At 48.6% G+C, this 27,224-nt stretch overlaps 2 protein-coding genes across 3 annotated transcripts; both read right to left on the bottom strand.

Moving 5' to 3' along the window:
• Nucleotides 1-2,977: 2,977 nt before the first annotated feature.
• On the bottom strand, nucleotides 2,978-6,009 carry Epo (erythropoietin). Of its 2 annotated transcripts, none has more exons than XM_031342349.1 (5): nucleotides 5,932-6,009; nucleotides 5,225-5,367; nucleotides 4,658-4,744; nucleotides 4,185-4,364; nucleotides 2,978-3,192 (listed from the first exon to the last, which is right to left on the bottom strand). In XM_031342349.1, exons 1-5 carry the CDS (start codon nucleotides 5,942-5,944, stop codon nucleotides 3,040-3,042), a joined length of 576 nt encoding a protein of 191 aa, XP_031198209.1. In that variant the 5' UTR covers nucleotides 5,945-6,009; the 3' UTR covers nucleotides 2,978-3,039. The 2 variants fall into 2 exon arrangements, with proteins under 2 accessions (XP_031198209.1, XP_031198208.1); XM_031342348.1 differs by having other exon boundaries at nucleotides 2,978-3,195.
• Nucleotides 6,010-19,417: 13,408 nt separating this feature from the next.
• Nucleotides 19,418-20,482, bottom strand: Pop7 (POP7 homolog, ribonuclease P/MRP subunit). Its single transcript, XM_031338354.1, has 2 exons — nucleotides 20,250-20,482; nucleotides 19,418-20,046 (listed from the first exon to the last, which is right to left on the bottom strand). Exon 2 carries the CDS (start codon nucleotides 20,034-20,036, stop codon nucleotides 19,614-19,616), a length of 423 nt encoding a protein of 140 aa, XP_031194214.1. The 5' UTR covers nucleotides 20,037-20,046; nucleotides 20,250-20,482; the 3' UTR covers nucleotides 19,418-19,613.
• Nucleotides 20,483-27,224: the final 6,742 nt, after the last annotated feature.

Genomic DNA, 27,224 nt, shown 5'->3' on the forward strand with positions numbered 1-27,224 from the left:
AGGCAGAGGCAGGCGGATTTCTGAGTTCGAGGCCACCCAGGGCTATACAGAGAAATCCTATCTTGAAAAAAAAAAAAAGAACAAAGACACAAGGACAGAGGAAAAAGGAGAGAGCAAGCTTGGCACCAGCATCCATCTGCCTCTGCTCCCTGACTGTGGATGCCATGGGACCAACTACCATAAACTCCTGCTGTCCTGCCTTCCCTGCCATGATGGACTGTGTTCCCGGAAGTGTAAACTAAAATAAACCCTTCCTCCTCTGAGTTGCTTCTTGTCTATATTTGGTTACAGCAGTGAGAGAAGTGGACAAGATGTTGGTTGATAAATGTCAAGCAACAGGTGCTGACTGCTCTTCAGTGCTTTTCCTTGCTCTTAAAGCTTTATTTATTATTATACATAAATACACTGTAGCTGTCTTCCGACACACCAGAAGAGGGCATCAGATCTCACTACAGGTGGTTGTAAGCCACCATGTGGTTGCTGGGATTTGAACTCAGGACCTTCAGAAGAGCAGTCAGTGCTCTTACCAGCTGAGGCATCTCCCCAGCCCTTTTCCTTGCTCTTAAAAGCAAGATGAAAGCCTGGCATGTTAGCCTATGCCTTTAATCCCAGCACTCAAGAGGCAGAGGAGAGTGAATCTCTGTGAGTTCAAGGTAAGCCTGGTCTACAGAGTGAGTTCCAGGACAACCAAAGCTACACAGTGAAGTCCTGTTTCAAAAAACAAGAACAAACAAAGCAACGAAGTGGTTAAAATTGCTTGCTGCTCTTAAGAATGACCAGAGGACAGTTCCCAGTACCCACATGCATAGCTCACAACTGCTCATAAATCCAGTTCTAGGGAATCTCACACCCTCTTCTGGCCTACACACACACAATAAAATAAAATAAAATAAAATAAAATAAAATAAAATAAAATAAAATAAAATAAAATAAATTTTTTAAGAAAAAAAATTGCAAAACTAAGTCAGATGTAATGGTCCATGCCTGTACTCCCAGCACCTAGGAAACTGAGGCAGGAAAATTCTAAGTTCCAGGCCTACCTGGGCAATTTAGCCTCTGTCTCAAAACAAAAACAAAACAAAACAAAACAAAACAAACCTTCCTCTCTTAATAGACTTGATATAGAGTTAATACTCCAGATCCAACAACCCACAAAAGATACTTCACCCTTGCTCTTTCATAGCAACAGGGGCAGCAATGGGTTGTCTGTTGTGGAAGTTCCCCCCTCCCCCCCAAAAAAAGCACTGAAGGGAATTATCCCAGAGGAAGGAGATGAGCTTGCTGGTAAGGTTCCCTAACAGTTCCCAGCTGCGCCTGAAGAGGGCACTGTAGCACAGGAGCTAAGTTCACCTTCCCCAAAATTCTTTTGAGTCCTCTCCTTTGTTGATTCCTCCTACCTGAATTATAGACACGTGAACACACACACACACACACACACACACACACACACACACACACTAACCCACTTATTCACTCCCTCCTAGCAAATTCTCTCCAGCCCCCCAACTCCTTCAACCTGCATGTAATTTTTCTTGCAGTGGACTGTAAAGGCTTTCTGGGTGGATTCTAAATGTCTTATTTTGGAAAGAGAATGAATGACAGCCACATAGGATAATAGCCAGGATTGGGGTCCTGTTACTGTGTGCGCCATCTTTGACGGGTCAGCTGTGTAGGTCTCTCTCCTAAGCGTGCTTGCCCACATGAAGCACTATGGGGAAGGAATATAAGGGAAAATTTGGAGTCAGCCTTGCCTCCTGGCTGCATACTTATCACCTCTCAGTCTATTGATTCTCCTTCAAGTGGCAAGGAGAAGTCCCCAGAGTGATACCCATCAGGACACAAAAGACAGGTGGCTGGACTCACAAGGGGTTTATGTCCTGAGGTGAGTGACTAGTGCTCCGGACGTACTGATCCATTAACCCGGGTTGCCCATTGCCACCAACCCCTCCATATTGGCTCCTGTTTCCTCAGTGGTGGCCCCAGTTCACTCAGCACTTGTCCTGGCGGGTTGGCAGCTGCCCACTAAGAGACAGCCTTGAATGGAGCCTGCTTATTGACCAGCGTGGGCAGGCATTGTGGCCTCAAGCCCAGAGGGGTCAAGAGGTCAGACAGGCCATGCAAGGCAGCACGTAGGGCCCAACCCCCTCCACCTCTGGTTTCCCAGATCTGATGCCTTGCTACCAGATGGGGGTGAGGTAGAGCCAGGAGAGTTGGGGGGGTGCACACTCATGAAGACAGACAAGCCAGGAGTCTTGTTGGTGATTTCAGCTGTTGCCAGTGGTATTTTTTAAAGACACAAAACTTCAAGCCCCTTCCTTCCCATGAGAGCTGGGTCAGTGGCCATTCTGTCTATGGCTCCATGACCCTCTGTCGTCCAGTGCAGGGCACGTGCTGTCTGGGGAAACCCCAGGAGACCTAAAGAATTCATGTCTTGCCCCCTAAATTCTCCAGGCTCTGTATTCTTCATAGATGCCACAAAGATTAGACCCCAAAGCTTGCCCTGTGTGTGTGGGGAGGGGTACGGAGGGGTTACAATTCTGGCAGGGCACTAATTGAGTTTAGATATCTCTGTCCCTGAGTTCTAAGTCGGTCTCTGGGAACTGAGGGCATAGTTCAGTTAATCGAGTGCCTAGCATTGAGGAAGCTCCAGCTTCCATCCCTAGCACCCCATAAACGGGAACAGGGTGCCTATAATCTCAGCACTTGAGAACCGGAAGCAGAAAGATCAGGCATTCAACATTGTCCTTAACTACACATCAAGTTCCAGGCCAGCCTGGGCTATATGAGACTTTCCTGTCTCAACAAAATCTAAACAAATCCGAGGTGATTCTCTGAGTCTTTCCTGCTCTGGGGCCTCAGGCTCGTCCAACGACATCTTTAGATTTCAGGATGGAGCTCCGGAGAGTTCTTCAAGATATCATTGCTGGAGTGGAGTGTCCACAGGACAGGCTGGTGAGACGGTAACAACACGTTTGATGAGGGTTGGCATGACAGTGACGGGGAGCGAGTTGGCAGGTCCACCACGGTGGCAGCAACAGGTCACCTGTCCCCTCTCCTGCAGGCCTCTCCTGTGTATAGCTTCAGTTTCCCCCGGAGGAAGTTGGCGTAGACCCGGAAGAGCTTGCAGAAAGTATCCACCGTGAGTGTTCGGAGTGGAGCAGGTGGGGTGGTATCTGGAAGCGACATCAGTTCCTTCTGTCAAGAGAGAATAGGATGTCACTGGAGTGTGAAGGGCTACAGATCAAATGTGACCTGGGACAGAATAGGGGGAGAGTGTGCAGAGAGACCTCAGTATTGGGGAAGGGGGAGGCGGGTAGTAGCCAGAGGTGCATCTTCTTCAGTCATTCTCCATATTATTAATTTTTTTGTTTTTGTTTTTGTTTTTTCTGAGACAGGGTTTCTCTGTGTAGCCCTAGCTGTCCTGGAACTCACTCTGTAGACCAGGCTGGCCTCAAACTCAGAAATCTGCCTGCCTCTGCCTCCCAAGTGCTGGGATTAAAGGTGTGTGCCACCACTGCCCGGCTCTCCATATTATTTTTATTTGGATATGTGGATGTGAATGTATGCAGGTAGCCAGGGTCCAGGAAACACTCTCAGATTTCCTAGACAGGGGTGTAAAGGCAGCTTTGAGCCACCTGATATGGGTGCCGGGTATTGAACTCTGCAAGAGCAACAAGTGCTCTCAATCACTGAGCCATCTCTCCAGCCCTGCCACCTTATGTTTTGAGACAGCGTCTTTCCTAGAACCTAGAGCTCACTGACTGAGCAAGCCTGGCTGACTGACCAATGAGTCTCCAGGAATCCTTGTGAGTCTGCCTCCCCCAGCTCTGGGGTGATGTATATGTTCCACCTCACCTCATTTTTTTGTTTTGTTTTGTTTTGTTTTTTGAACAGAAGAGCTGGAGATCGAACTTGACTCCTCACACTTGTGCAGCAAGCATGCTATCCCCTGACTCATCTCCCCAGCCTGAGCTGTCAGTATTCTTTGTTTTAAATTTGTTATTACATATAATTCACTTAGAGGACTTTCAGCTTGTGGGTCCCAGGGATCGAACTCAAGGGATCAGGTTTAGCAGCAAGCTTCTCTCCCCACTGAGCTGTAATCTCCCTGGCTCAGACCTCAGTAATCTTTAACGCATCCCGTAGAAGGGCAAGTAGCAGGGTCCACGGGCACTCACGCTCACCTGAGCTCCCAGCACCCTAAGCAGCGAAGTGAGGCTACGTAGACCACTGATGGCTTTGTCTATATGAAGCTGAAGTGTCTCTGGTGGCTGGGAGGAATTGACTAGCAGGGCCTGGGCCTGCAGGATGGCTTCCGAGAGCAGGGACAGGCCTTGCCAAACTTCTATGGCCTGTTCTTCCACCTAGGGGAGACAAAGACTTAGCAACAGCCAGCCCTATTCTCCCTAGCTACCAGACAGGACTAAAGGAAAGAACAGAAAAGCAAGCAGTAAGGTTTGCTGGATGGATGGATGGATGAGCTATTCTATCCCATCAATCATTGTCTCTAATACTCTTACTCCCACACCATCAAGATGTGAAAATGAGACCCACCAATCTCTAGGAACCAGGAGTGGAGAGAGTAGGGGCATGGATGGACAGTCAGACAGACGGACAGGTGGGGATGAGGACAGGGACCAGACACAATGCAACTCACCTCCATTCTTTTCCAAGCATAGAAGTTGACTTTGGTATCTGGAACTGTAATATTCTCACTCAGTCTGGGACCTTCTGCACAACCCATCTGAAAGACACAGCCCCGGATCAAGATGTCCAAGGGTTTTATTCCACAAAAAGCCACCAGACAACTCCGTCTTTGAACTTTACCAGCATGCTTTGGGAGCCACCAGCTTTGTCATTCTTTAGTTTAGACCGAGTTTCATGTAGCCCAGGTTAGCCTCACACTTGATACATGGCTGAGGATTGATCACCTTGAATTTCTGATCCTCCGATCTCCGCCTCCCAAATACAGGGACTGTAGGTTCTTGCCACCCAAAATGGTTTGTGCAGTACTGGGAATGGAACCCAGGGCTTTTTGCACACTAAGCAAGCCCTCTACCAACTGGGCCACATCCCCTGCCCAGTTTTATCATTCTAGTCGGAGGATGAAAGAGGTTTAAGGGTAGACATCTTATCTCGACCCTAAAGGCAGCTCCAGGAAGGGACCCAAATTCCCAGATCCCTGAGAACCAGTTTGTTTCTTTTGTGGAGCCAGGGAGCTTACCGTGACATTTTCTGCCTCCTTGGCCTCCAAGATGTACCTCTCCAGAACTCGACTGTCACAGATGAGGCGTGGGGGAGCACAGAGGACTGGGAGGCCCAGAGAAATCAGTAGGAAGGACAGTAAAAGCAGCGGGGTGGGACGTTCTGGAAGAAAGGCAGGCTGATTGTGAGGCGGGGAGGGGAGGGGGCCGTGGGACTGCAGGGGCTGGTTTGCTCAGCGAGACCCCTCTGCCCTTCTAGTCTCTGCTGACCCCGACTTTGCAATCGCTCAGGCTCTGCCTGAGTGGCCTTCATTCAATCCCTCAGCGTTGCACACCCCACCCCCCAAGCGACCGGCATCCACTTCTCGGCCAAACTTCACTGTGGGTGCACGCCAGAGGCTGGCAGATCCTGGGAAGCAGAGACTCCTGGACGCAGGTAATTCTTTTAGCAACCTTCCACCCACAGAGCAGCGCCTTATCTCCCTAAAATCCTAAACTTTGTCCCTGTTCTGAATCCCACCCCCCGGCCTTTTTGTCATTCACAGGGGGCTCCCCAAACTCCTTCGTGCACGTGGAGGCTGCCCCACCCCCCCTCTCTTCCTTGATCCTTGGAGAGTCGCAGGTCCTTGAACACGGCCGGCCGTTTCCTGGCCAATAGCTTTAGATGTAAATCCTTACTCAAACAGGAGCCCTGGAGGTCACAGGTCCCTAGCCTGTGAGTACTCACCGGGCACCCCCATCTCCGCGCCTGGCTGCCGGGGCTCCTTAGCGACCCGGGGCTGGGCCAGTGTCCACGCTGCGAGTCTTCATCCTTGGAAGTTCTGTAGGGCCAGATCACGCCACTAGCCTGGAAGAAGGTGGTCACCGTCCAGGGGGCGCGGGCAGAGTGGGGACGCGCTGGCCCTGGCCAAGGGTCCGTTCGGGAACACAGTGAGACACAGCCACCGGGCAGGGTTGGTCCGGGGACACTGTGGCTCCGGCCGGGGGTCGGGGATGTTATCAGCATGTGTGCGTGCGCGGGTGGGGGTGGGGGTGAAACTGTGTGTGCGTGAGGGGTCGCCAGAGGTGGGGGCCACCTGGGGTCAGAGCAAGGGGCAGGACGCCTGGGTCTGGTGCTTGCTGGGGTGGAGCAGGCTGTTCCAGGCACAAACGCTGTCAGGGGGGTTTTGAGGGGGGGCAGGCTCTGATTTCCAGGAGGGTAGACCAGAGGGGTGCGCATCTGTGAGGTGTGCGGGAAGGCAAGCCTAAGGCTGAGGTAAGGATAATTGACCTGTGAAAAGCTGGATACCGGAACACCTCCCCTGGGGGCATCCTTGTCTTGGGGCAGGGATTTAGATCAGAAACAACTAAGGCTGGAGTTTAGAAGCACCTCCGATGCTTTTTTCTTCTTACAGTCTTATGACTTGTTCTAAGGGTCAGGATTGTCCCTGTTGAGGAATCAACTCAGACAAGTGGAGTAATGAATGGAGCCTCCTCCCCTCTCTCTCCTCATTTTCTAGAACCCTAAAAACCCAGGAAGGTAACTTTCAGAACAGGCCTGTGGTACATTATTGAGGACCGGTGGGCAGGTTGATAGTGGGTTCTTGCTGTTGTTTATGCAGTGCTGAGATTGGAGCCCTGTGCTTTCTGTTAAGCAAATACTCTGTAACTGAGCTCCCAGCCCCTCACTGGGGGATTCTAGGCAGGGACTCTACCACTGAGCCACGCCCCCAGCCCCTCCCTGGGGGATTCTAGACAGTTGCTCTACAAATGAGTCCCATCTCCAGAACCAATGTCTATTTTGTGCAAGACCCTTTGCAGGATAAAAAGCGATACATTTTAATCTTCTTCAAGATCGTGTATGGCAAGACAGGTTCTGAGCATGGCAGGCAATGTCTCAGAACTGGGGTGTGCAGATCTGAGGGTGTGCAGCTCTGTGCAGAGCTGAGGATGAGCAAGCTCATATCCAGCCAGGGGAGCTAAGGCAGATGGGATGGCAGAAATCACTATGAGCTCAGACTTGAGAGTTGAGCAGTTTGGATGGAACTAACAGGTAGGGAGAGGACTTGGGTGTATGGGAAGTGGAGAGTGTGGAATGAGGAGATCAAGCCAGAGTGCTCTTAGGAAAGAACCAGGTTGTAGGATAGCCTAGAATGCTATTCTGAATACTTTGGATTAAAAGAGAGAGAGAGAGAGAGAGAGAGAGAGAGAGAGAGAGAGAGAGAGAACATTCTTTCAGGAAATCTTCAAATGCTGGTGTGGTGGGTGGTGTGCTCCAGTCATCCCAGCACTTAGGAGGCTGGGGGCAGCCTGGGCTACATAGTGAAACTGAATCTCAAAAGATAAAAGAAGGGCTGAAAAGATGGCTCAGTGGTTAAGAGCGCATGTCACTCTTGCTGAGGACCCAGGTTCTACTTCCAGCACCCATATGGTGGCTCACAACCATCCATGACTCCAGTTCCAAGAAATCCGATGCCTTCTTCAGACTTATTTGAGCACCAAGCATATGCATGCTACACAGACACATATGCAGGCAAAACACATAAAATAAAACATGAATCTAATAAAAAATGTAAAGATAAAAGAAATATTTATGGATTATATTCTAGCTACTAGGAAGGGACCCAAGGATAGAGCCATCAGTGGTACAGGCAAAAGTGCCTGCCCTGGTGACATTCTAGTGAGGAGACAGACAATGGGCAGATGGCATTTAGATGGCACTTAGAACTAAGTAGAGGCTGGGCAGTGGTGACGCATGCCTTTAATCCCAGCACTTGGGAGGCAGAGACAGGTAGATTTCTGAGTTCGAGGCCAGCCTGATCTACAGAGTGAGTTCCAGGACAGCCAGGGCTACACAGAGAAACCCTGTCTCAAAAAAAAAAACAAAAACAAACAAACAAACAAACAAACAATAAAACTAAGTAGAGGTGACTGGAGCAAGTTGCACATGCTCTTTGTGCAGAGGACCCAGGTTCAGGTGCTAGCAACCATATGGCCACTAACAACTATCTGTAACTCCAGATCCAGAGATCTTACGCCCTCTTCTGGCCTCTGAAGATACTGTGCACATGTGCTGCACAGACTCATGGGTAAAATGCATATGTATAAAATAAATAATCTTATGTATGTGTATATCATATATATTATTCATACTATAGACTGTATATATATGTATATATATATATGTATATATATATATATGAATGTACATATATATATATATGAATAAGGGGAAGGACCTGATTTAGATTCCCCAATGCCCACATTAAAAGCTGGGCACAAAACGGGGGTGGGGGTGGCACACACCTTTAATCCCAGCACTCGGGAGGCAGGGGCAGGCATAGCTCCATGAGTTCGAGGCCAGCCTGGTCCACAGAGCGAGTCACAAGACTGCCAGGGCTACACAGAGAGCCTCTTTTAAAACAAAAAAAACCCAAACAAACAAAAACAAAACAAAACAAAAACCACAACAACAACAACAAGCACAACGGCATGCAATTGATAGTAACCCCAGTGTTTGGGAGGTAGAGGCAGGAGGATTCCTGGAGCTCACTGGACAGCTAATATAACCAAAGCAGTAACTTCCAGGTTCACTAAGACCCTGCCTCAAAAACCAAGTAGAGGGCCAGTGAGACGATGACTCAGTGGGTAAAGGTACTTGTCACCAAGTCTGATGGCCTGAGACCCATGTAGTGAAAGAAGAGACTTAGCTGCTGCAAGTTGATCTAAGACCTCCACGTGTGTGCCATGTAAAACTCATTCACATAGGTCTGCACATGCAGTTAACTAATTAATGTAACAAAGACAAAAAGGAGAAACAATTGAGCAAGACATGTGAAAGTCAAACTCTGGCCTCCACTCTTGTACCACATGCATGTGTACACACACACACACACACATACATACACACATACATACACACACATACACATACACACACATACATACACACATACATACACACACATACACACATATACATACATACACACATACATACACACGTATACATACACACATATACATGCATATAAACACACACATACATACATACACACATACATACATACACACACATACACATATACACAAACATTCACATACACTAACACACAGAGAAAGAGTCACACACACACACATTCACACACATGTACACACAACACACACACCAACACAGACACACACACACACACATACATACACACACACATATACATACATATACACATATATACACACACATACACATATACACAAACATTCACATACACTAACACACACAGAAAGAGTCACACACACATACACACACATTCACACACATGCACACACAACACAACACACCAACACAGATACATACACATATACACACACATACACACACACATTCATACACACACATACATACATATATACATACATATACCCACATACACACACACACACCAACTAAGGAGGAAAGGCCTAGAAGGTGCAGTTGCCTATTCAGCCAATAGGCAGTCAGCGTTGCCAGTCCATCAGTTCTGACATGCTGGAGGAAGAGGGGAGCCATAGGATTTAGCTGGGAGAGCATGATCAAAACAAGCTGTAGAAACATGAGGAGGGGGACCAGAGGCTGGTGAGCTAGCTGAGAGTCAGATGAACCTGACCCCGATTCTTGTGACTCTGGACTGTTGTCACCCTTGGCCTTTCCAGGGTTTCTTTCTGAACCAGGCTTAGCAGACAGCTCTGCTCCCCAACTGTGGCCCAGCTGTGAGGCATGCAAATCGAACACACGTCCACACACGTCCGCATGGGAGCTCAGTCCCGACCACCGCACCCCTCCTAACAGCCTGCTCTTTCCAGGGCCCCTGACTCCTGCGTCACAGCTCTGACCTATCCACCGGAGAGAGGGCCAGGAACAGATGGGGGCAGGGACAACATGGCCTGACATGGCCTGAGTCTTAGAAGGAGGAGCCTTTGGGGGCTGTAGGATCTCTCCCTTCCCTGTCACTAACTTTTCAGAGAATCCTAGGAGAGGGGCCAGACCCACCAGCTTCTCTATGAGCCAGCAGGATTGAGTGCCCTGTCCCCTGGGGCCTTGGAGAGAGCGCTACCATTGTATTTGTGGGGACCGAGAGAATGAACAAGTCACCCCATGGCACACCCAGTTCTAATGCCACAGAATCCCCCTGAGTACTGAGGGCTTCTGAGACCCAACGCCAGCTCAGACACACACTAGTGTACACCATCTGTGCATCTGATGGCAGGTGACTCTGAGGGGACAGGAAGGAAACAACCAGAAGCAGCCTGAAGGGCGTGATAGTGCACACGTGCAATCCTAGCTCTTGAATGGAAGGGCAGAAGGTTCGCAGCAAGTTCAAGGCAGCCTGGGTTACAAAGCATGCTCCAGGCCAGCCAGGGCTGAGTCCCAAGATCTGTCTCAAAACAAAAACTAAACAACTGGGGTAGAGCTGTGCACACCTGTCATCTCAGCATTTGGGGAGGGGGGAGAAAGAACAAGAGTTCAAGGCTATCTTCTGATATGTAGTGAATTGGAGGCCAGCCTGGGCTATATTGAGATCCTCTCTCAAAAAGAGAAAGAAATAAAAGATGGCAACAAAACAAAACCAAAAAACAAACAAACCCTCTATCTAGGTCCTCCGCAGAGGTCTGTCACTGTCCACCCATCACCATATAAAACCCCAAAGCTGCTCTAGTCTTTCTTAACTCTGCTTCTCCATTTGTTCTCCCATGAATATTCTCACCATAGTCATGATCCCGACCAGGAATCTTTTACTTTTTTTTTGGATGGGGGGGGTTGGTCTTTGAGTGATAGGGTCTCATATATCCCAGGCTGGGCTTGAACTCCTTATGTAGCCAAGGACGACCTTGAACTTGTGGCCACCTCTGCCTTCACTTCCTAAGTACTAGTATTCGAGTCATGCTCATGTGTGCCACACCATGGGTGTAGTGGTCAGAGGACAACGTGCAAGAGCTGGACAACACAGGAATTGAACACAGGTCATTGGGCTTAGTAGCAAGCACCCTTACGAGCTGGGCCATCTCGCCAGCCCCATACTATGGCCTCCCATCAAAGGAGCTTGTTTAGACAGTTTGTGGAGTCTTCCTTTTTAGCTGCTGCTTCCATCTGGCTTGCCCTCCCCACTCTGTCTCCCTCTTGTCTTCAGATCTCAAAGCCTTTCCCGACACCCCAGCAGGAAGTGCCATTGCTTGTGGGCATGTGTTAGCTTTTGCTATATCAGGGCCACTGTGTGTGACAAAGTTGAGAATCTGTCCGAGTTGAACACTGCTCAGCTCCAGGAGTTGCTATTCATAAAATGTCCCTGCTTGGAATAGAACCCTCCGTCTCCCTGTGTGTGCCCTGGTACACAGAGAAGAGAGTAAAAAATAGTATATGGATGGTCTCATGCATCTCTGTGCCTGCCCTGCACCCAACACAGGTCTCATCAACAGTCTACTCAGTTGGGGGTTGTGTTCTATGTTCTGTGCCAGGCTCCTCTCTAGGTGGGAGACCTGGAGAAGGAGAGTAGGCTACACCTAACCTTACGCACTGGGCTTTTGGGCTGGAGAAGTTGCTATTAATTTCAGAGCAGGTGACCTGTGAACTGGGTTCTAAAGATACTGCAGAGATGAAGCCCACAGTGAAGCTAGAAGCAGACTGTACTCTACGGGTCTCAAAAGGGGAGCAAATTTACAACCCCAGGAGCTGTTGTAAACCTCAGGCAGCACGGAGCCCCCAGCTGCCTGGAGTTGGGCTGAGGGGAGGCGCGGGGAAAGGCTCTGAGCTTTTCATAACTAGTTTCCAAGCATTGGCTTTTCAACTTGGGAGGCCAGCCAACGGCCTAGGAGACCTTCTGTGCTGGAAAGTGAGTTGACGGGCGGGGAGAGGACTGGAAGAGTGTTTTGAGGGGAGACTTTTGGCCTTTGGGGACCTGGAAGGAAACGAGAATGCTGGAGAAGGGAATTCTGTCAGTAGACAGCCAGGGGTGGCGGTGCATATCTGTAATTTCAGCTGTTCAGGAGACTAAAGAGAATCATGAGTTCTAGACCAGCCTAGACTTCATAGCAAGACCTATCTCAAAAAGAAAAGAAAGGTTAGCCAGTTGGTGGCTCGTGCCTTTCATCCTAGCACTCAGGAGGCAGAGGCAGGTGGATCTCTGAGAGTTCAAGCCCAGCCTAGTCTACAAAGAGAGTTCCAAGACATCCAGGGCTACACACACACACACACACACACACACACACACACACAGAGAGAGAGAGAGACAGAGAGACAGAGAGACAGAGAGACAGAGAGACAGAGAGACAGAGAGACAGAGACAGAGACAGAGACAGAGACAGAGAGAGAGGAGGCTGGGGGGATGGCCCAGTGGGTAAAGCATTGCTGCACAAGTCCAAGGCCCTGATTTTAAGCCTCAGCATATAAAAAGCTGGGCGCAGGAGCTTGTCTTTGCAGTCCCAGTATTAGGAAGCTAAAGGCAGGCAGATTGATGGAGTTCACTGGCTAGCTAGTCTAACCCAGGTCCCAGGTCCCAGTAACAGACTCTCTCAAAACACACACAGTGGACAGTTCCTGAGGAATGACGCCTGAGGTTGACCTCTGTCCTCCATGCATATGTGCATATACCCTCCCTGCCCCCACACACAAAAAGAAAGAAAAAAAGCCATGCATAGTGGTGCATGCCTGTAATCCTAGCCCTCAGGATGTGGAGGCAGAAGGATCAAAAGTTCTGGGTCATCCTCAGCGACATAACAACTTCTAGGCTAGCTTGAACTACGTGAGGCCCTGTCTTTAGGGTAGGGAAGGAAAGAAATAAGATCTACTTTTTCCCCATTCCTATTAGATGTCACACAATCAAGGGTAACTCTTGTGGCAGACCTGGTATTTAATACATTTACCTACCACAAGCAGAGGTTCACTAAATGCTATAGGTGCTAAACAAGGGTCTAGTGGCTGGCAAGATGGTTCAGTGGGTAGAGATACTTGCTGCCAAGGCTGACAACCTGAATTCAATCCCCAATCCTCAGGACCCACATGGTGGAGGGAAGAAACAGACTCCCTCAAACTGTTCTCTGACTTCTACATGCTTACCACAGCATGTGCACACACACACATACACAAATTGGTTGAAAATACGTGTTTATCCTGATAGGGTCTCAAAGATGCTCAAACTACAGGGCCTCACGTAGTTCAAGCTAGCCTAGAAGTTGTTATGTCGCTGAGGATGACCCAGAACTCTTGATTCTTCTGCCTCCACATCCTGAGGGCTAGGATTACAGGCATGCACCACTATGCATGGCTTTTTTTCTTTCTTTTTGTGTGTGGGGGCAGGGAGGGTATGTGCACATATGCATGGAGGACAGAGGTCAACCTCAGGCGTCATTCCTCAGGAACTGTCCACTGTGTGTGTTTTGAGAGAGTCTGTTACTGGGACCTGGGACCTGGGTTAGACTAGCTTTAACTTACTATGTAGCCCAGGCTAGCTTTGAACTTGTAACCGACAGTCCTCCTGCCTTAGCCTCCTGAGTAGCTGGGATTATCAGCATGAATCACGGTTCCTAGCTTGGGGATATGTCTCTACACTGTGGGCTCTGTAACTGTCCAATGAAAGAAGCAGACACAGCACACTGTGCTGAGACAGACTTTCTACTCCTGGCCCATGCTAATCACTTCAGCTTTAATGGACGTCAAAGGGACAGAGATGGTGCCAGCTTCCCTGAAGATACCTATGAAAGCTGCCGATCCCCAGGCTTCCTGGCCTCATGCTCCATACAGACCTCTATAGATGCAGAAACCTTGCTCATAGCTATGTCTGTCATGGTCCCCGACTCCACACCTCCCCAGCCAAGTTTTCAAACAGGAAATCCCCAGGGGCTGGTCTGCCTTCAGTAGCATCATGGAAGGCTATGCCTGTGGATAGTGACCCAGGGAAGCCCTAACTGCGAGCCGTGTGGAAACACAAACTAGAAACAACAAATGGAGGCTGTGTGAGACAGAGAGCTGCCAAGACAAACCTAGCAGGCGTACGAGGGATGTGAGAGGGCTGCCTGCCCCCGGCTCTGCTGGGCTCCAGCCAGGAGAGCAGAGTCAAGAACACATACGTGCAAGGAGACACAACTGCAGCTGAGCTTCATCCGGGCTCTAGATCTGCTCCTGGGAGGTTCCAAGGCAAGGAAACCCTGAAAGGTTGATGAGGGCTAGCCAGCCAAGCACAGTGGCACATGCATATAGTCCTAGCACTTACAAAATGAAGGCAGGGGGATCGTAAGTTTGAGGCCAGTCATCGTGGATAATGTATTGAGAAACCCTGTCTCCAAAGGACAACAAAAGAGACGGAGAGATAGCCCAGCAATTAAGAGTGTGTAGTGCTGCTGGGAGGAGATGGAGCACACCTTTGATCCCAGCACTCAGGCAGAGGCAGAGGCAGAGGCAGAGGCAGAGGCAGAGGCAGAGGCAGAGGCAGAGGCAGAGGCAGAGGCAGAGGCAGAGGATCTCTATGAGTTCGAGGACAGCCTGGTCTACGGAGTAAGTTCTAGGACAGCCAGGGCTACATAGGAAAACCCTGTCCTGAAAAATAAAACAAAACAAAATGAAGAATGCATACTGCTCTTACAAAGTTTGGTTGGCATCACCTACATCAGCTGGTTCACAACCACGTAGAACTCCAGTCCCAGGGGATGCAACACATCTAGCCTCTGAGGGCACTTGAACTTGTGTGCATAAGCTCACATAGATACATATACATAATTTAAAATAAAATCATTAAAAAAAAAAAACAAAAAACAAGTGGGATGGTGCACTTGCAAGCCCAGCACTTGGAAAGCTGAGGCAGGAGGATTGACATGTGTTCAGGATTAGCCTGGACTGCATAATGAGTTTCAGGCCAGCCTGTGTTACATACTGAGATCCTGTCAGAAAGGAAGGATGGAGGAAGGAAAGAAGGGAGGGAGGGGAATACAGAGAGAGAGAGAGAGAGAGAGAGAGAGAGAGAGACAGAGACAGAGACAGAGACAGAGACAGAGAGACAGAGAGAGAGAGAGAGAAAGAGAGAGAGAGAGCAAGAGAGAGAGAGAGCGCTGAGAATATGGTTCAGTCAGTAAAATGCCTGTTACCCAGTGAGGAGAAACTGAGTTCTACCTCTAGACCCACATAAAAGAGCTGGGCATGGTGTGTGTGTGTGTGTGTGTGTCCCAGGGCATGGGGTGTGTGTGTGTGTGTCCCAGCTGCTGAAGAGGCTGAAGCAGGAGACCTTCTGGGCTTGCTGGCTTCACCATAGCCAAGTCACTGAGTACAAGTGAAAGAGGAGAGACCCTGTCTCCAAAAGCAAAGTGGCCAGGAATGTTGCTACAAGCCAGCACTTGGGAGAAAGGGACAAGCAGAGCTCTGTGAGTTCGAGGAGAGCCTGGTCTATGAAGAGAGTTCAAGCCAGGCAGGCTGCTGAGACCTTGTCTCAGAAAGAAACAAAGGCAGAAATGAAGGAAGGGAGGGAAGGAAGGGAGGGAGGGAGGGAAGGGGAGAGGGAGGGGAGGGGAGAGGGAGGGAAGGAAGGGAGGAAAGAAAGGTGGTTCTGTGGTGTCTTGTTTAATAACCCCCTCTGGCCTTCACATACGCAGAAACACATGTTCATGTATACTCACATACAGGAATAGGTACACACACAGATACTGCCATGAACAACAATAAACAAGGGTGATGGAGAGGGCTGTACAATATAAATGTCATTGGTCGTGTTTCCTTAGTCTCCACAGCCACTCTGTCCCTCTTGGTCCACAATGTACCTTGCCAATACGTCTCTTGATACTCTGCCCAGGAGGTCCTCTTTCCTTTCTTCTGCCCATCAAACTCCTATTCATCTTTCAGTACCCAAGTCAAAGTTAAAGCATGTTGCTCCCCACAAGGAACTTTATCTTCCCATCCCCTCAGGTACACATCATGGCGGACTACATCTCTTATATATCTCATCTGTTCACAAGAAATGCAGTCTGTGTACACCTCAGCTACATCGTGAGCTATGTCATATGTAGAAACCATGGGAAGGGATTTTGGCCAACCAGGACCTAGTTTTCAGTGCCACACCATGATAATTGGAGTAAAATTCCATTCCTGTCTCTTAGGGATTGCTAAACTCTTGTGACCTCAAACAATAGTAAAAGATACAATCTGTAGCCTGAACTATATCATGAGTTCCAGGCCAGCCTGAATTGCATATCCCTGAGGGAGAATGGATATGGACACTCCCCACCCCGAGAATCACAAACACAGGATACTCAAGTCCCTGACATAAAACTGTGCAAGTGTTGCTTGGCATGGATCTGCAGTCCCAGTCCCCACGACACTAAGGCAGGAGGATCTTGATGTGAAGCCAGCCTGATCTACCAGCAAGACTCTACCTCAATTAAAAATGTAAGTGATGGGCTGGTGAGATGGCTCAGCGGTTAAGAGCACTGACTGCTCTTCCAAAGGTCCTGAGTTCAAATCCCAGCAACCACATGGTGGCTAACAACCATCTATAATGAGATCTAACGCCCTCTTCTGGTGTGTCTGAAGACAGCAACAGTGTACTTACATATAATAATAAATAAATCTTTAAAAAAAAAATGTAAGTGATGAGCCGGGTGGTGGTGGCTCATGCCTTTAATCCCAGCACTTGGGAGGCAGAGACAGGCGAATTTCTGAGTTCGAGGCCAGTCTGGTCTATAGGGTGAGTTCCAGGACAGCCAGGGCTCCACAGAGAAACCCTGTCTCGAAAAACCAAAAACCAAAAAAAAAAAAAAAAGTAAGTGATGAATTAACTAAGTAATTAATTAAATTCAGATATGGTAGTATACACCTGTAGCTCTAGCACTTGGGAGGTAGGGGTGTAAGGACAGCACACAAGTCTTGGGTTAGCCTGAGCTAATGTAGTATATTCCAGGCCAGCCAGGGCTACATTAGAGGACCTTAAATCAAACAAACATAACAGACTGGGAAGGTGATGCAGTAGATACACCACTTACTGTGTGAGAATGGGGACCAGAGTTTGGAGCTTCTAAACCCACATAAATGTTGAGCAGGTTTAGTTGCCCACTGATAATCCCAGCATGCCTGGGGGCAGCTGGCTACCTTTACTAGCTGGAATTAGCAAGCTCTGGGTGGAGAGACAAAGCCTCAGTAAGTAAAATGGAGAGCAACTAAGGAGGCTATCGAGTGTCAGTGTCAACCTCGGGCCTCTACACTGATGCACGCTCTCCCGCATGTGTGCTGGCACACATTCAAATGTGTGTACACACTGCCCACACACACAACCCCCCCACAGACCCATATGGACATAAGCAAATGAGCCCATAGAGGGATCTCCTGGAGCCTGTGGCCGCTCTCTCACCTCTAGACTTCTTAGAATACAGAATATTATGTGGATAATCCATGTACTGGGTTGCTAAGATAACGACACTGGTATAGGTTTGTTTGAACAGAGTCTCACTATGTAGTCATGCCTGGACTTGGAACATTCTATGTAGAGGAGGCTGGTCTCTAACTCACAGAGATCGACCTGCTTCTGCCTCTTGAGTGCAGGGATGAGGAGTCTGCATTACTGCATTATTGTTTTATTTTTGAAGATTGGTTTTGTTTTAAATTATGTGTGTGTCTGTGTACAGGTATGTGTGAGTAGGTGCAAGTTTTATGGAGGTGTGAGAGGACCTCAGATCCCTGGGAACTGGATCCTTGAAGTCTGATGGCCAGCTCAACAGAAATGATAAGCTATTGGTTCAGTGAGAAACCGTCTCAAAAATAATGATTGAGGAAGACACAGAACATCAACCTCTGTGTACAAACATATGTACACACACACAGTAATAAATAAATAAACCTGTGCTCTATGAGGGAAAACATGTGCCTTTTTTTTTTTCTGAGTCTGGCTTTTTTCCCCTTACTGATCTCTTGCTCCCTCCATATTCCTGCAAATGTCATAATTTGATTTTTCTTTATAATTGAAGAAAATCCCATTATGTATGTGAGTCAAATTCTCCCTCTTCATAAGATTTGCTATTGCATGTTTAAATCTCAATTAGGGTATGTGTGTGCACGAGTGTATGAGTGTGTTCATGTGTGGGCTCATATCCTCTGCTTAGAGGGTAACTTGTAGGAGTCTGTTCTGTCCTTCTCTATGTGGGTCCTGGTAATCAGGCTGTCAAGCTTGGAGGCGGGAGCCTTTGCCTTCTCACCTGCCCTGAACATTTTCTTTATCCATTCAGTTGTAGCTAGACAACTATGCTGGTGTTGTATCTTGACTATGGTGCGTAGCACAGCGATAGACATGGATGGGTAGGAATCCCTGGTGCATACTGATTACAGCCTTGTGGGTATGTGCCAAGGAGTGGTTTGGCTGGGTCACATCGTAGTTGTAGTTCCACCTTTAGCTTTTGGAGAACTCTGCAGACCGACCCCACCGTGGCTGTGCCAGTTCACCTTCCCACCAGCCGCGTTTTAGGATTCCTCTTTCCCCTACCCTTGCCAGCATTTAAGTTTGCTTGCTTGACAGCCAGACTGACTAGGGTGTAATGCATTTTTAATTAGCATTTCCTGACAGTTAAGGGTGTTGGCTTTTATTTATTGACCAAACTATTTATTGCTTTGAGCTCCCTCCCTCTCTTTCTAATTACTTATAGGCCAGATAGTGGTGATGTACATCTCCTGAGGTAGGCGGATTTCTGAGTTCAAGGCCAGCCCAGTCTTGCAGAGTGAGTTCCAAGACAGCCAGGGCAGTACAGAGAAACCCTGTCTCAGAAAAAAAAAATTTTTTTACATGGTTTGCATGAGCAAGCCTGGGGGCCCAGGGAGGCCAGAAGGAGGTATTGAATCCCCTAGCACTGGAAGAGCCATGTGGGTTCTGGGAATTGAACTGGAGTCGTCTGGAAAAGCAGCTGGTATTTTTAACCACTGAACCCATCTCTCCTTCGCTGAGTAATATCCACAACGCACTTCCTTCACCTTTAAACCTTCTCTGTTCCCCAGCCTGGTAACCACGAGAGCCTGATACATCCCAGCTGTAGCTCGCTCAGTAGATGAGAGGACTCTCTCATCTTCCTGAGCACACTGTAACAAGCTTCTGTGTTGCACTCAACAAATTCGATTCGCATCCTACTGTGGTCTAACGTTGGGTTGCTTTCCTGTGGTCTATGTGCTCGCAGTTTCCTACCATTCCTATTCAAGTGCACACAGAATTATACTAGGAAGAAGAGGCCATTCGAAGCCCGGCACCAATGCAACTTAGTATTTTATTATACAGGACAAGGAAGATTCAGTTTTGGGGCTCTCCATTCTCAGTCCTCTAGGCTGAGGTAACAAGGCTCTGATAAGAGGTCCACAACAGAACTCAGAACAAGAGACACCATGAACCACTAGAAACCTCAGTCACATGGCTGTGTGTGCACAAGGGACTTGGCGGATGAAAGCTACTTGGGCGTGACCCTGAAGACTCGGATGTGGATGGCTGAGTTGTTCCTGATCCTCGTCAGTGGCTCCTGAGAGTCAGTCTCTGGCTCCAACTCATCCACCAGCTCCACGGTGGAGGTATTGGCAGCCACCTGTAGGGACCCAAAGCTGCCTGCCTGCAGCTGCAGGGCGATGTTGATGGCCCGGTTGATGGCCAGGCCCAAACCATGAATGTAGATTTCAGTGCATGCGTTCTGCCCCCTAGTGCCTCCGTCCAGCAGCTTTTGGCAGCGAGCTAGCTGGGCCTTAAAATCAGTCTTCATGTTGACGTAAATGTCATTGGGCCTCCGGGGTAAGCGGTGGGGAAGTCGTTTCCGAAGGGTGTACTCCACAGGGTCTAGCTCAGCCTCGATGGCACCGCGGGGCTCTCTGTTTTCTGCCATGCTCTGGGTCCTGGCATGGAGAAGGAATGAGATTCAGGGAGAATGACAAGAGAATCCTTTTTTGGCCCAGGTTTCTAAGGGAGCAACCACAAGGGGGCGCCCTCAACGCCCTCTTCCTCCCCAGTGTCTCAATCCCGGCCACTTCCGCTTTCTCCACTCCCAGTTTTAATTCATTCATCACGTGGTTCCCATTCCCGGTGTCTCCACGCCTACCTTCTCCCTTCCACAAGACCCTTCACTAGCGTGAGCCTCGCCGACCGATCCAAGTGGACGCCGCCGCCCACGATACGCGGAAGGAGGACGGAGAAGGGGATCGGAACAGGAACGCCAGGCAGGCTCGCCAGCGAGGGCTACGCACTGCGCACGCGCGTCCCCGCTCCAAGCCGGAACCGATGAGCTTGTGTTCTTCTAGGCCTCCGTTCTCTCCGCCTCCTTTCCTCGTGCGCGTGCGCAAGGGCACGTAAGGCTCGCGAGACTTGTGGGTTCGCCGGGGTCTAGTCTGGAGCGCTTCGGAGGGCGGGACTAGCTAAGCAGAGGCGGGGCTAATTGGCAGAGGCGGGCCCAAGAGGGGCGTGGCGTGGATCGCCCGGTTTTCCCCTCCCCCGGCGGGACGGGACTGGAGGATCTAGGCGGGAAGCGGGGTTGGGGAAGGGGGTTCGGAACAGCGACTCCGGGTGAGCATTGGAGCTGGGATCGCCTAGGAGCCGGAAGTCTGTAATCCACGTCCATCTCACGTCTGAGCCGTGGAATTGACAGCCGACCTCCCGCCCGAGGTCCTGACAGCCCCGGAAGCCGAGAAATGGACGGGATCGTGTTAAAGCCGGATGTCCACCCTGGGCTCCCCCCTCTGCAGAGGACCCACATTCGGTGCCAAGCTTTTGCAGCTTCCCGCCACACTCAAGCTGCTCCCCGCGACCGGCCGCTCCCTGGCGGAAGGGACAGGAACTGCACAGTACGGGGGTTAGTGGGGAATCTGGATCTCTGCCCAGATTGGTAAAGCCTTTGGACAGTTCCCTGCAGGAGTGTTTGGGGCCTCGTCCTATAAACCTCCGGGCCACTTAACCTAGGCAGAATCTGATCGAAGGCTGGAAAGAGAACTGTGCACTATAGCCAACCTCGAACTTCTGATCCCCCTGCCTCCACGTTGTGAGCGGCAGGGTTAGCAGGCGCTCACTCAACTGAGCTACATCCCCAACTTCTGGGATTTAGGTTAAAATGGGAGGTTTGACATTCTAGATCTTAGTGTGCTTCAAGTTGATCTATATATAATGAACATTTTAGGGAAGCGTCAAGAAGGGTTGTACATATAAGACAAAAAATCTTTTTTTGGTGGGGAGGATGGGGTTTAACTATGTAGCTCAGGCTAGCCTAGAACTCATGCTCCAGCCTTGGGTGTGCACGACTGCACCATCTTCATAAGTTTATCCTAAAACTTATGGCAAATAAATAGACTGAATAAAACGATTTTGTAACGTTGTTGGACTCATAATTGTCTTAGCAATTAAGAGCACTTGCTGCTGTCCAAGATGACTCCCAGAGGATGAGTTTGTTCCTGGTACCTGAGTTGAATGGCGTACAGCCACCTGTAACTCCAGCTCCAGAAGACCTGACACCCTCTTCTAGCCTGTGTGTGTGCCCAGACACACATAGGCACATATATAAAAATTAAAAATAGGGCTGCTGAGATGGCTCAGCGAGTAAGAGCACTGACTGCTCTTCTGAAGGTCCTGAGTTCGGGTGAGGTCTGACGCCCTCTTCTGGTGCATCTGAAGACAGCTATAGTGAATTACGCAGGAGGGAGCAGGGCTGGTTCAATTCCCAGCAGCCACACACATGATGGCTCACAGCCATCTGTACAACTGCAGTGTACTCATACATAAAATAAATAAAATAAATCTTTTAAAAAAATTAAAAATATTTACTTTAAAGCTATGGCTATTGTGTGTGTGGTGATGCAGTGCAGGGAACATACACATTGTGAAGTCAATTCCTCAACCTTTACAGTGGTTCTAAGGATCAAAGGCTCACACAGCAAGCACTTCACACACTGATCCATCTTGCCAGCCCCTTAAGACTTACATGTAAATAGTCATTAAGAAAAGTGTGCTGTTGGCAGATGTATAGATACAAAAATCAATAAAATAGAGAACTCAGAAACATACAAGTACAACCAAGCCATTGGAGAAAGGGTCTCACAGCCAGGCTGGCATCAAACTCAATAACTGTGCCTTTGAAGGTCAGACTGCCTACCTCCCGCTGCCAAGTGTGGGAGTTACAGGTGTGGGCCAGCATAGCTGATTTATGCAGTGCCAGGGAAGGAACCCAGGGCTTTGTACTTGCTACCATTTGAGTTATAGCTCCAGCCAATTCATTTTCTTGACAGAAATGCAAACATAGCACAAAGCAAAAAGATTGTGTATCAAGTACTTCTGAAACAGACCAGGGAAAGAAAAAGGCCTTAAGACCATAGTGTGACCAGTGGCTCTAAATATGAAACTGTAACTATAAACCAGTTGAAGAAAATGTAAGTGAACTCTTCAAGAGGCTAGTTGGTTCAGAGTTTGAAGTCAGCATGGTCTACAGAGTGAGTTCCAGGACAGCCAGGGCTACACAGAGAAACCCTGTCTCGAAAAACAAAAACAAACAAACAAACAAAAAAAGAGGCTAGTCAGGCAACAAGTCCAGAGACAGGGTCAGGGTGGGTTGGGAAAGCAAGATAAACTGTTGTTCATCAAAATTTCAAGGCTGGAGGGTCTGTAAGTAAAGCTACCCACTATGAAACCTAAGGATGCGAGGTAGGTCCCTGAGGCCCACATCATAGAAGAAGAAAAAAGCCTACTCCCACAAGCTGTCCTCTGAGTGTATGTCCATGCTCATACACTCCCCAAACACTCTTAAATGAATAAATTTAAAAATGAAATTTAAAAACTTTTAAAGATGGGCATGATGACTCACACCTGTAATACAAGCACCCAGGAGACTGTGGCAGGAGGATTGTCATGGGCTCGAGGCCAGATTAAGCTAGAGAGCTCCAGATGTAAGACCCTGTCTCAAAAATAAAACTTTTATGAAAGATCAAAATAGTATGAAAACAGGATGCACAAAGCTGGGTGTGGTGGTACACACTTGGTCCAGGCATGCAGGAGGTGGAGGTCAGAGGGCAAGAGGCTCAGTTCCATCCTGGGCCCTATAGCAAGTCTGAGGCCAACTTGGGTACAAGACCCGTCTGGAGAGAAAAGGGTTGGAGAGATGGCTCAGTGGGTAAAGTGCATTCTGCCCAAGCCTAATGACCTGAGCCCGATCCTCAGGACATACTTAAACACAGAAGAGACTCAACACCACAGTTGTCCTCTGGCCTCCAAACGGTGGTGTGGCTGGCACGTGTATGCTCTCACCCATCACAGACCATACACGCATGCACACACAATAAAAAATAATGATAATACAAACTGTAAAGGAGGAGAAGGTAAAAGCAGCATGGGATGGGAGAATATATTTGCAAATCATATATTTAATAAAAGGTTTGTATCTAGACTATGTAAAAACTGGGAACTTAAGAGTTTGAATCCAAGTGCCATGGTCCCTGTAAATCCAGCTTTCTGAAGGCTTAGATAACAGGAACATGTTTCATGAAAGCAAAATAAAGAATATATATATGGGCTGGAGAGACGGCTCAGTGGTTAAGATCACCAGCTGCTCTTCCGAAGGTCCTGAGTTCAAATCCCAGCAACCACATGGTGGCTCACAACCATCTGTAATGAGATCTGATGCCCTCTTCTGGTGTGTCTGAAGACAGCTACAGTGTACTTACATATAATAAATAAATAAATCTTAAAAAAAAGAATATATATATGTACATATATTTCAATAAGCAAAGAGAGAAAACAAACAACTCAGCTAGTGGTAGTGATGCACACCTGTAATCCCAGCACTCCAGAGCAGAGGCTGGCAGGTCTCTGAGTTCAAGGCTACCTTGGTCTACAGAGTGAGCTTCAGGACAGGCAGGGCTACACAGAGAAACCCTGTTCATAAAAAGAAAGGAAAGAAAAGAAGGAAGGAAGGAAGAAGAAACAACTCAATTACAAAATAGACAGACATCCTGGACATTTCAGCAGGGGCAAAGGATGATAAATACCTCACAAAATGTTCAATATGATCAGCCATTAGGGGTATGCACATTTAAAATGACAGTAATGTGAGGAGCTGTAAATGTGACTCTGTTGATGGAGTCCTTGCCTAGCGCACAGAAAACCCTGGATTCCACCCTTAGAAAGGCATAAACCAGAAACCTGGGCACCTGTAATCCCAGCACTCAGTTGGTAGAGGCAGGAGGATCAGAAGTTCAAGGTCATTCTCAACCACACAGTAAGTTTGAGGCTCTGCTTTAAAAATAAAAAAATGAATGAATGAATGAAAGAAGAGAGTCTTGACAATATCAAGTACAGATGAAAATGCAGGAAAATCAGGCTCTCACTTGTTAGATTTCTGGAAATGTGAAATGGCTCAGGCATTTATTCTGAGACTTTTCCCTCCAAGTTGAACAATCTTAGGAGGCTCAGACAACGTACAAGGCTCAGAAAGTTCCTGAAATTAACAAAACTCATAGGGGGTGGATCTTGGTAAAGCTAGTTCTCAGTCCTACCCCAGTACACATTACACATGTTCTCTCTCTCTCTCTCTCTCTCTCTCTCTCTCTCTCTCTCTCTCTCTCCCCACTATGTGCGTGTGTGTTGTGTCTTTGTGTCTCTCCATTTCTCTCTTTATATATATGTACATATATGTATGTATATATATATGTATATGTACATATATATATATATATACATACATATAATGTTATATATATCCCTCCACAAGTCCCACAAGGATACAACTTTTGTGTGTTACTACCCATGCAAGATGGCCTTTCCAGTGTTATAGCTGCCTTTGAGTCATTCATGATCCTTCAAGAAATCCTAAGAAATTACTCTGTGTGTGTGGTATTATGGATTGAATTTGGGGTCTTAAACAAGCTGCGCTGCGCACACACTCTTGAGTCATTCTCCCAGCCCTTCACTGGGGTAATTGTTCTCCCACTGAGCTACATCGGTGCCCCAATGAAAGCCTTAGATAAAGCTATCATGGAGCTAGCCCAGTGGTTCTCACCCTTCCCAGTGCTGCGACCTTTTAACTAGTTCCCCATGTTGTGGTGACCCCCCCACCATAAAGTTATTTCGTTGGTACTTCATAACTGTAATTTTGCTACCGTTATGAATCATAATGTGAACAAGAGCATTTCCCCATGGTCTTTGGGGGACGAGACCCACAAGTTGAGAACCACTGGGCTAGAGGCTAGGTTAGCCATTAAGACTGTGTACTGAGCCGGGCAGAGGTGGCACATGCCTTTAATCCCAGCACATGGGAGGCAGAGGCAGGTGGATCTTTGAGTTCCAAGACAGCCAGGGCCGCACAGAGAAACCCTATCTCAAAACCAAACAAAATAAAGTGTGTACTGTTCTTGCAGAAGACCTAAGTTTAGTTCCCAATACCCCTCTCAGGAAGCTCACAAGTGCTTGACGGGAACTCCAGGGGGCGGGAACTCTTGGCTTCCTTGGGCACCTGCACTCATGTGCACAGACCCTTACATAGATGGCCACATTCGCGAAATTACATTCTAAGAAACTGTTTTTACGATGGGCAGTGTTGGCGCACACCTTTAATCCCAGCACTTGGGATTTCTGAGTTCGAGGCCAGCCTGGTCTACAGAGTGAGTTCCAGGACAGCCAGGGATACACAGAGAAACCCTGTCTCGAAAAACAAACAAAATAATTGTTTTTACAAAGAAGAAAAAGGGCACCTGTGTGATTCCGTCTTTACTGCCTTGACTTGGGGTAAAATTATGAACCTTTTGTGTAGTTTTTGCTTGCCTTTTTTTTATACAGGATCTGAAGTTGCCCGGGCAGGCCTGGAACCCCTGCCCCTTGTGTCCTATTTTCTAACTACTACGGCAGCAGGAGGGCATCACCACACCCGGTGCCCTTCTTCACAGGAAGCACTGGACACAGCAGCTAATGGCACGTCCCAGAAACTATAGTCAAAATTGTGGGGGTCGGAGGTGAGGTGGGCTACAGAAGTACATACGGTTAAAGTAGAGTGGCTGGCAGGCAAAGGCAAGATTACCAACATTCCCAGGCTAGTGAGTTCAGGGGCCACCCCAGCTACAGTGGGTGATACTGTTTAAAAAAATAAAAACAAGCCACAGGGAGGCAGAGGCAGGCAAGTTCTCTGAGTTCAAAGTCAGCCTCGGCTACATGGCAGCCAACGCTAGTGAGATGGGGGAAGGAAACAGACTTCCAAAGAAAACCATGAAGGTACATACCAAACTTTTACATACAGTCTTGAGGATTTGCCATTCTTAAATCTGCTTTTTCGATTTCTTAAAAATATTTCCAGATTCAGTAATTTGTAATCAAGGCTGCCCTTGAACTCCTCACCCTTCTCTCTACCTTCCAAGGGCCGGGATTATAACACGCACCACCTTTCAACTTTCTCTGGTTTACGTTTTTTTGAGGGTAGCCCAGGCTGGTCTAGAAACTGTTCTTAAGGGCTGGCGTGCAGGATGTCTCTCTCTTTGGCAATGTTCATTTGCTCGGTTAGATAGGGTCTTAACTCTCCAGCCTAGGCTGGCTTTGAACAACCGATCCCCCTGCCTCCACTTCTCACCCTACCCAAAAAATCCTTACGCACTAAAGGCAATCTCTGTGCATTTACGCTTTTTCCCTAGCACCCCCACCCCCCACCCCACGGTATCTGACTCTATCCCCTCTAACCCAGGCGGGCTCCCTGGAAGAAGCGGGGGCTGAACGTGGGGGACACTCCCCCCACCCCCAAGCCTCAGGTTGCACTGGCACCCCGTCACGTGACGGGTTGTGGAGGGGGGCTCCTGGGTCACGTGCGTGGGTTGGTGGCGGGGTGGGGGGGTGCAGCCTTGCATTAGGCTGCGGGCTGCAGTGGAGGGGGGGGTCGCGGCGGGTCGGAGAGAGCGAGCGAGAGCGAGGTGGTGGCGCCGCGGTGGGAGCCGCGGCCGCGGTGGCGTTGGAGGGGGCGGCCCCGCGTCCGCGTCACGTGGTACAAGGCGGGCAGCCATCTTGCTACAAACACAAACAGAGAGGAGCGGCCGCCGCGGGAGCGCCAGCGCCCCCCCACACC

Source organism: Mastomys coucha, unplaced genomic scaffold (genome assembly GCF_008632895.1).
Source record: "Mastomys coucha isolate ucsf_1 unplaced genomic scaffold, UCSF_Mcou_1 pScaffold22, whole genome shotgun sequence".
Taxonomy (NCBI): domain Eukaryota; kingdom Metazoa; phylum Chordata; class Mammalia; order Rodentia; family Muridae; genus Mastomys; species Mastomys coucha.

Coding starts and splice junctions, on each gene's coding strand:
- Epo (XM_031342348.1), bottom strand. Junction 4,745..5,224: donor AGGAGGCAGAAAATGTCACG/GTAAGCTCCCTG, acceptor TGTGTCTTTCAG/ATGGGTTGTGCAGAAGGTCC. Junction 3,196..4,184: donor TTAGGGTGCTGGGAGCTCAG/GTGAGCGTGAGT, acceptor CTCTCTTGACAG/AAGGAACTGATGTCGCTTCC.
- Pop7 (XM_031338354.1), bottom strand. CDS start 20,036: ATGGCAGAAAACAGAGAGCCCCGCGGTGCCATCGAGGCTGAGCTAGAC.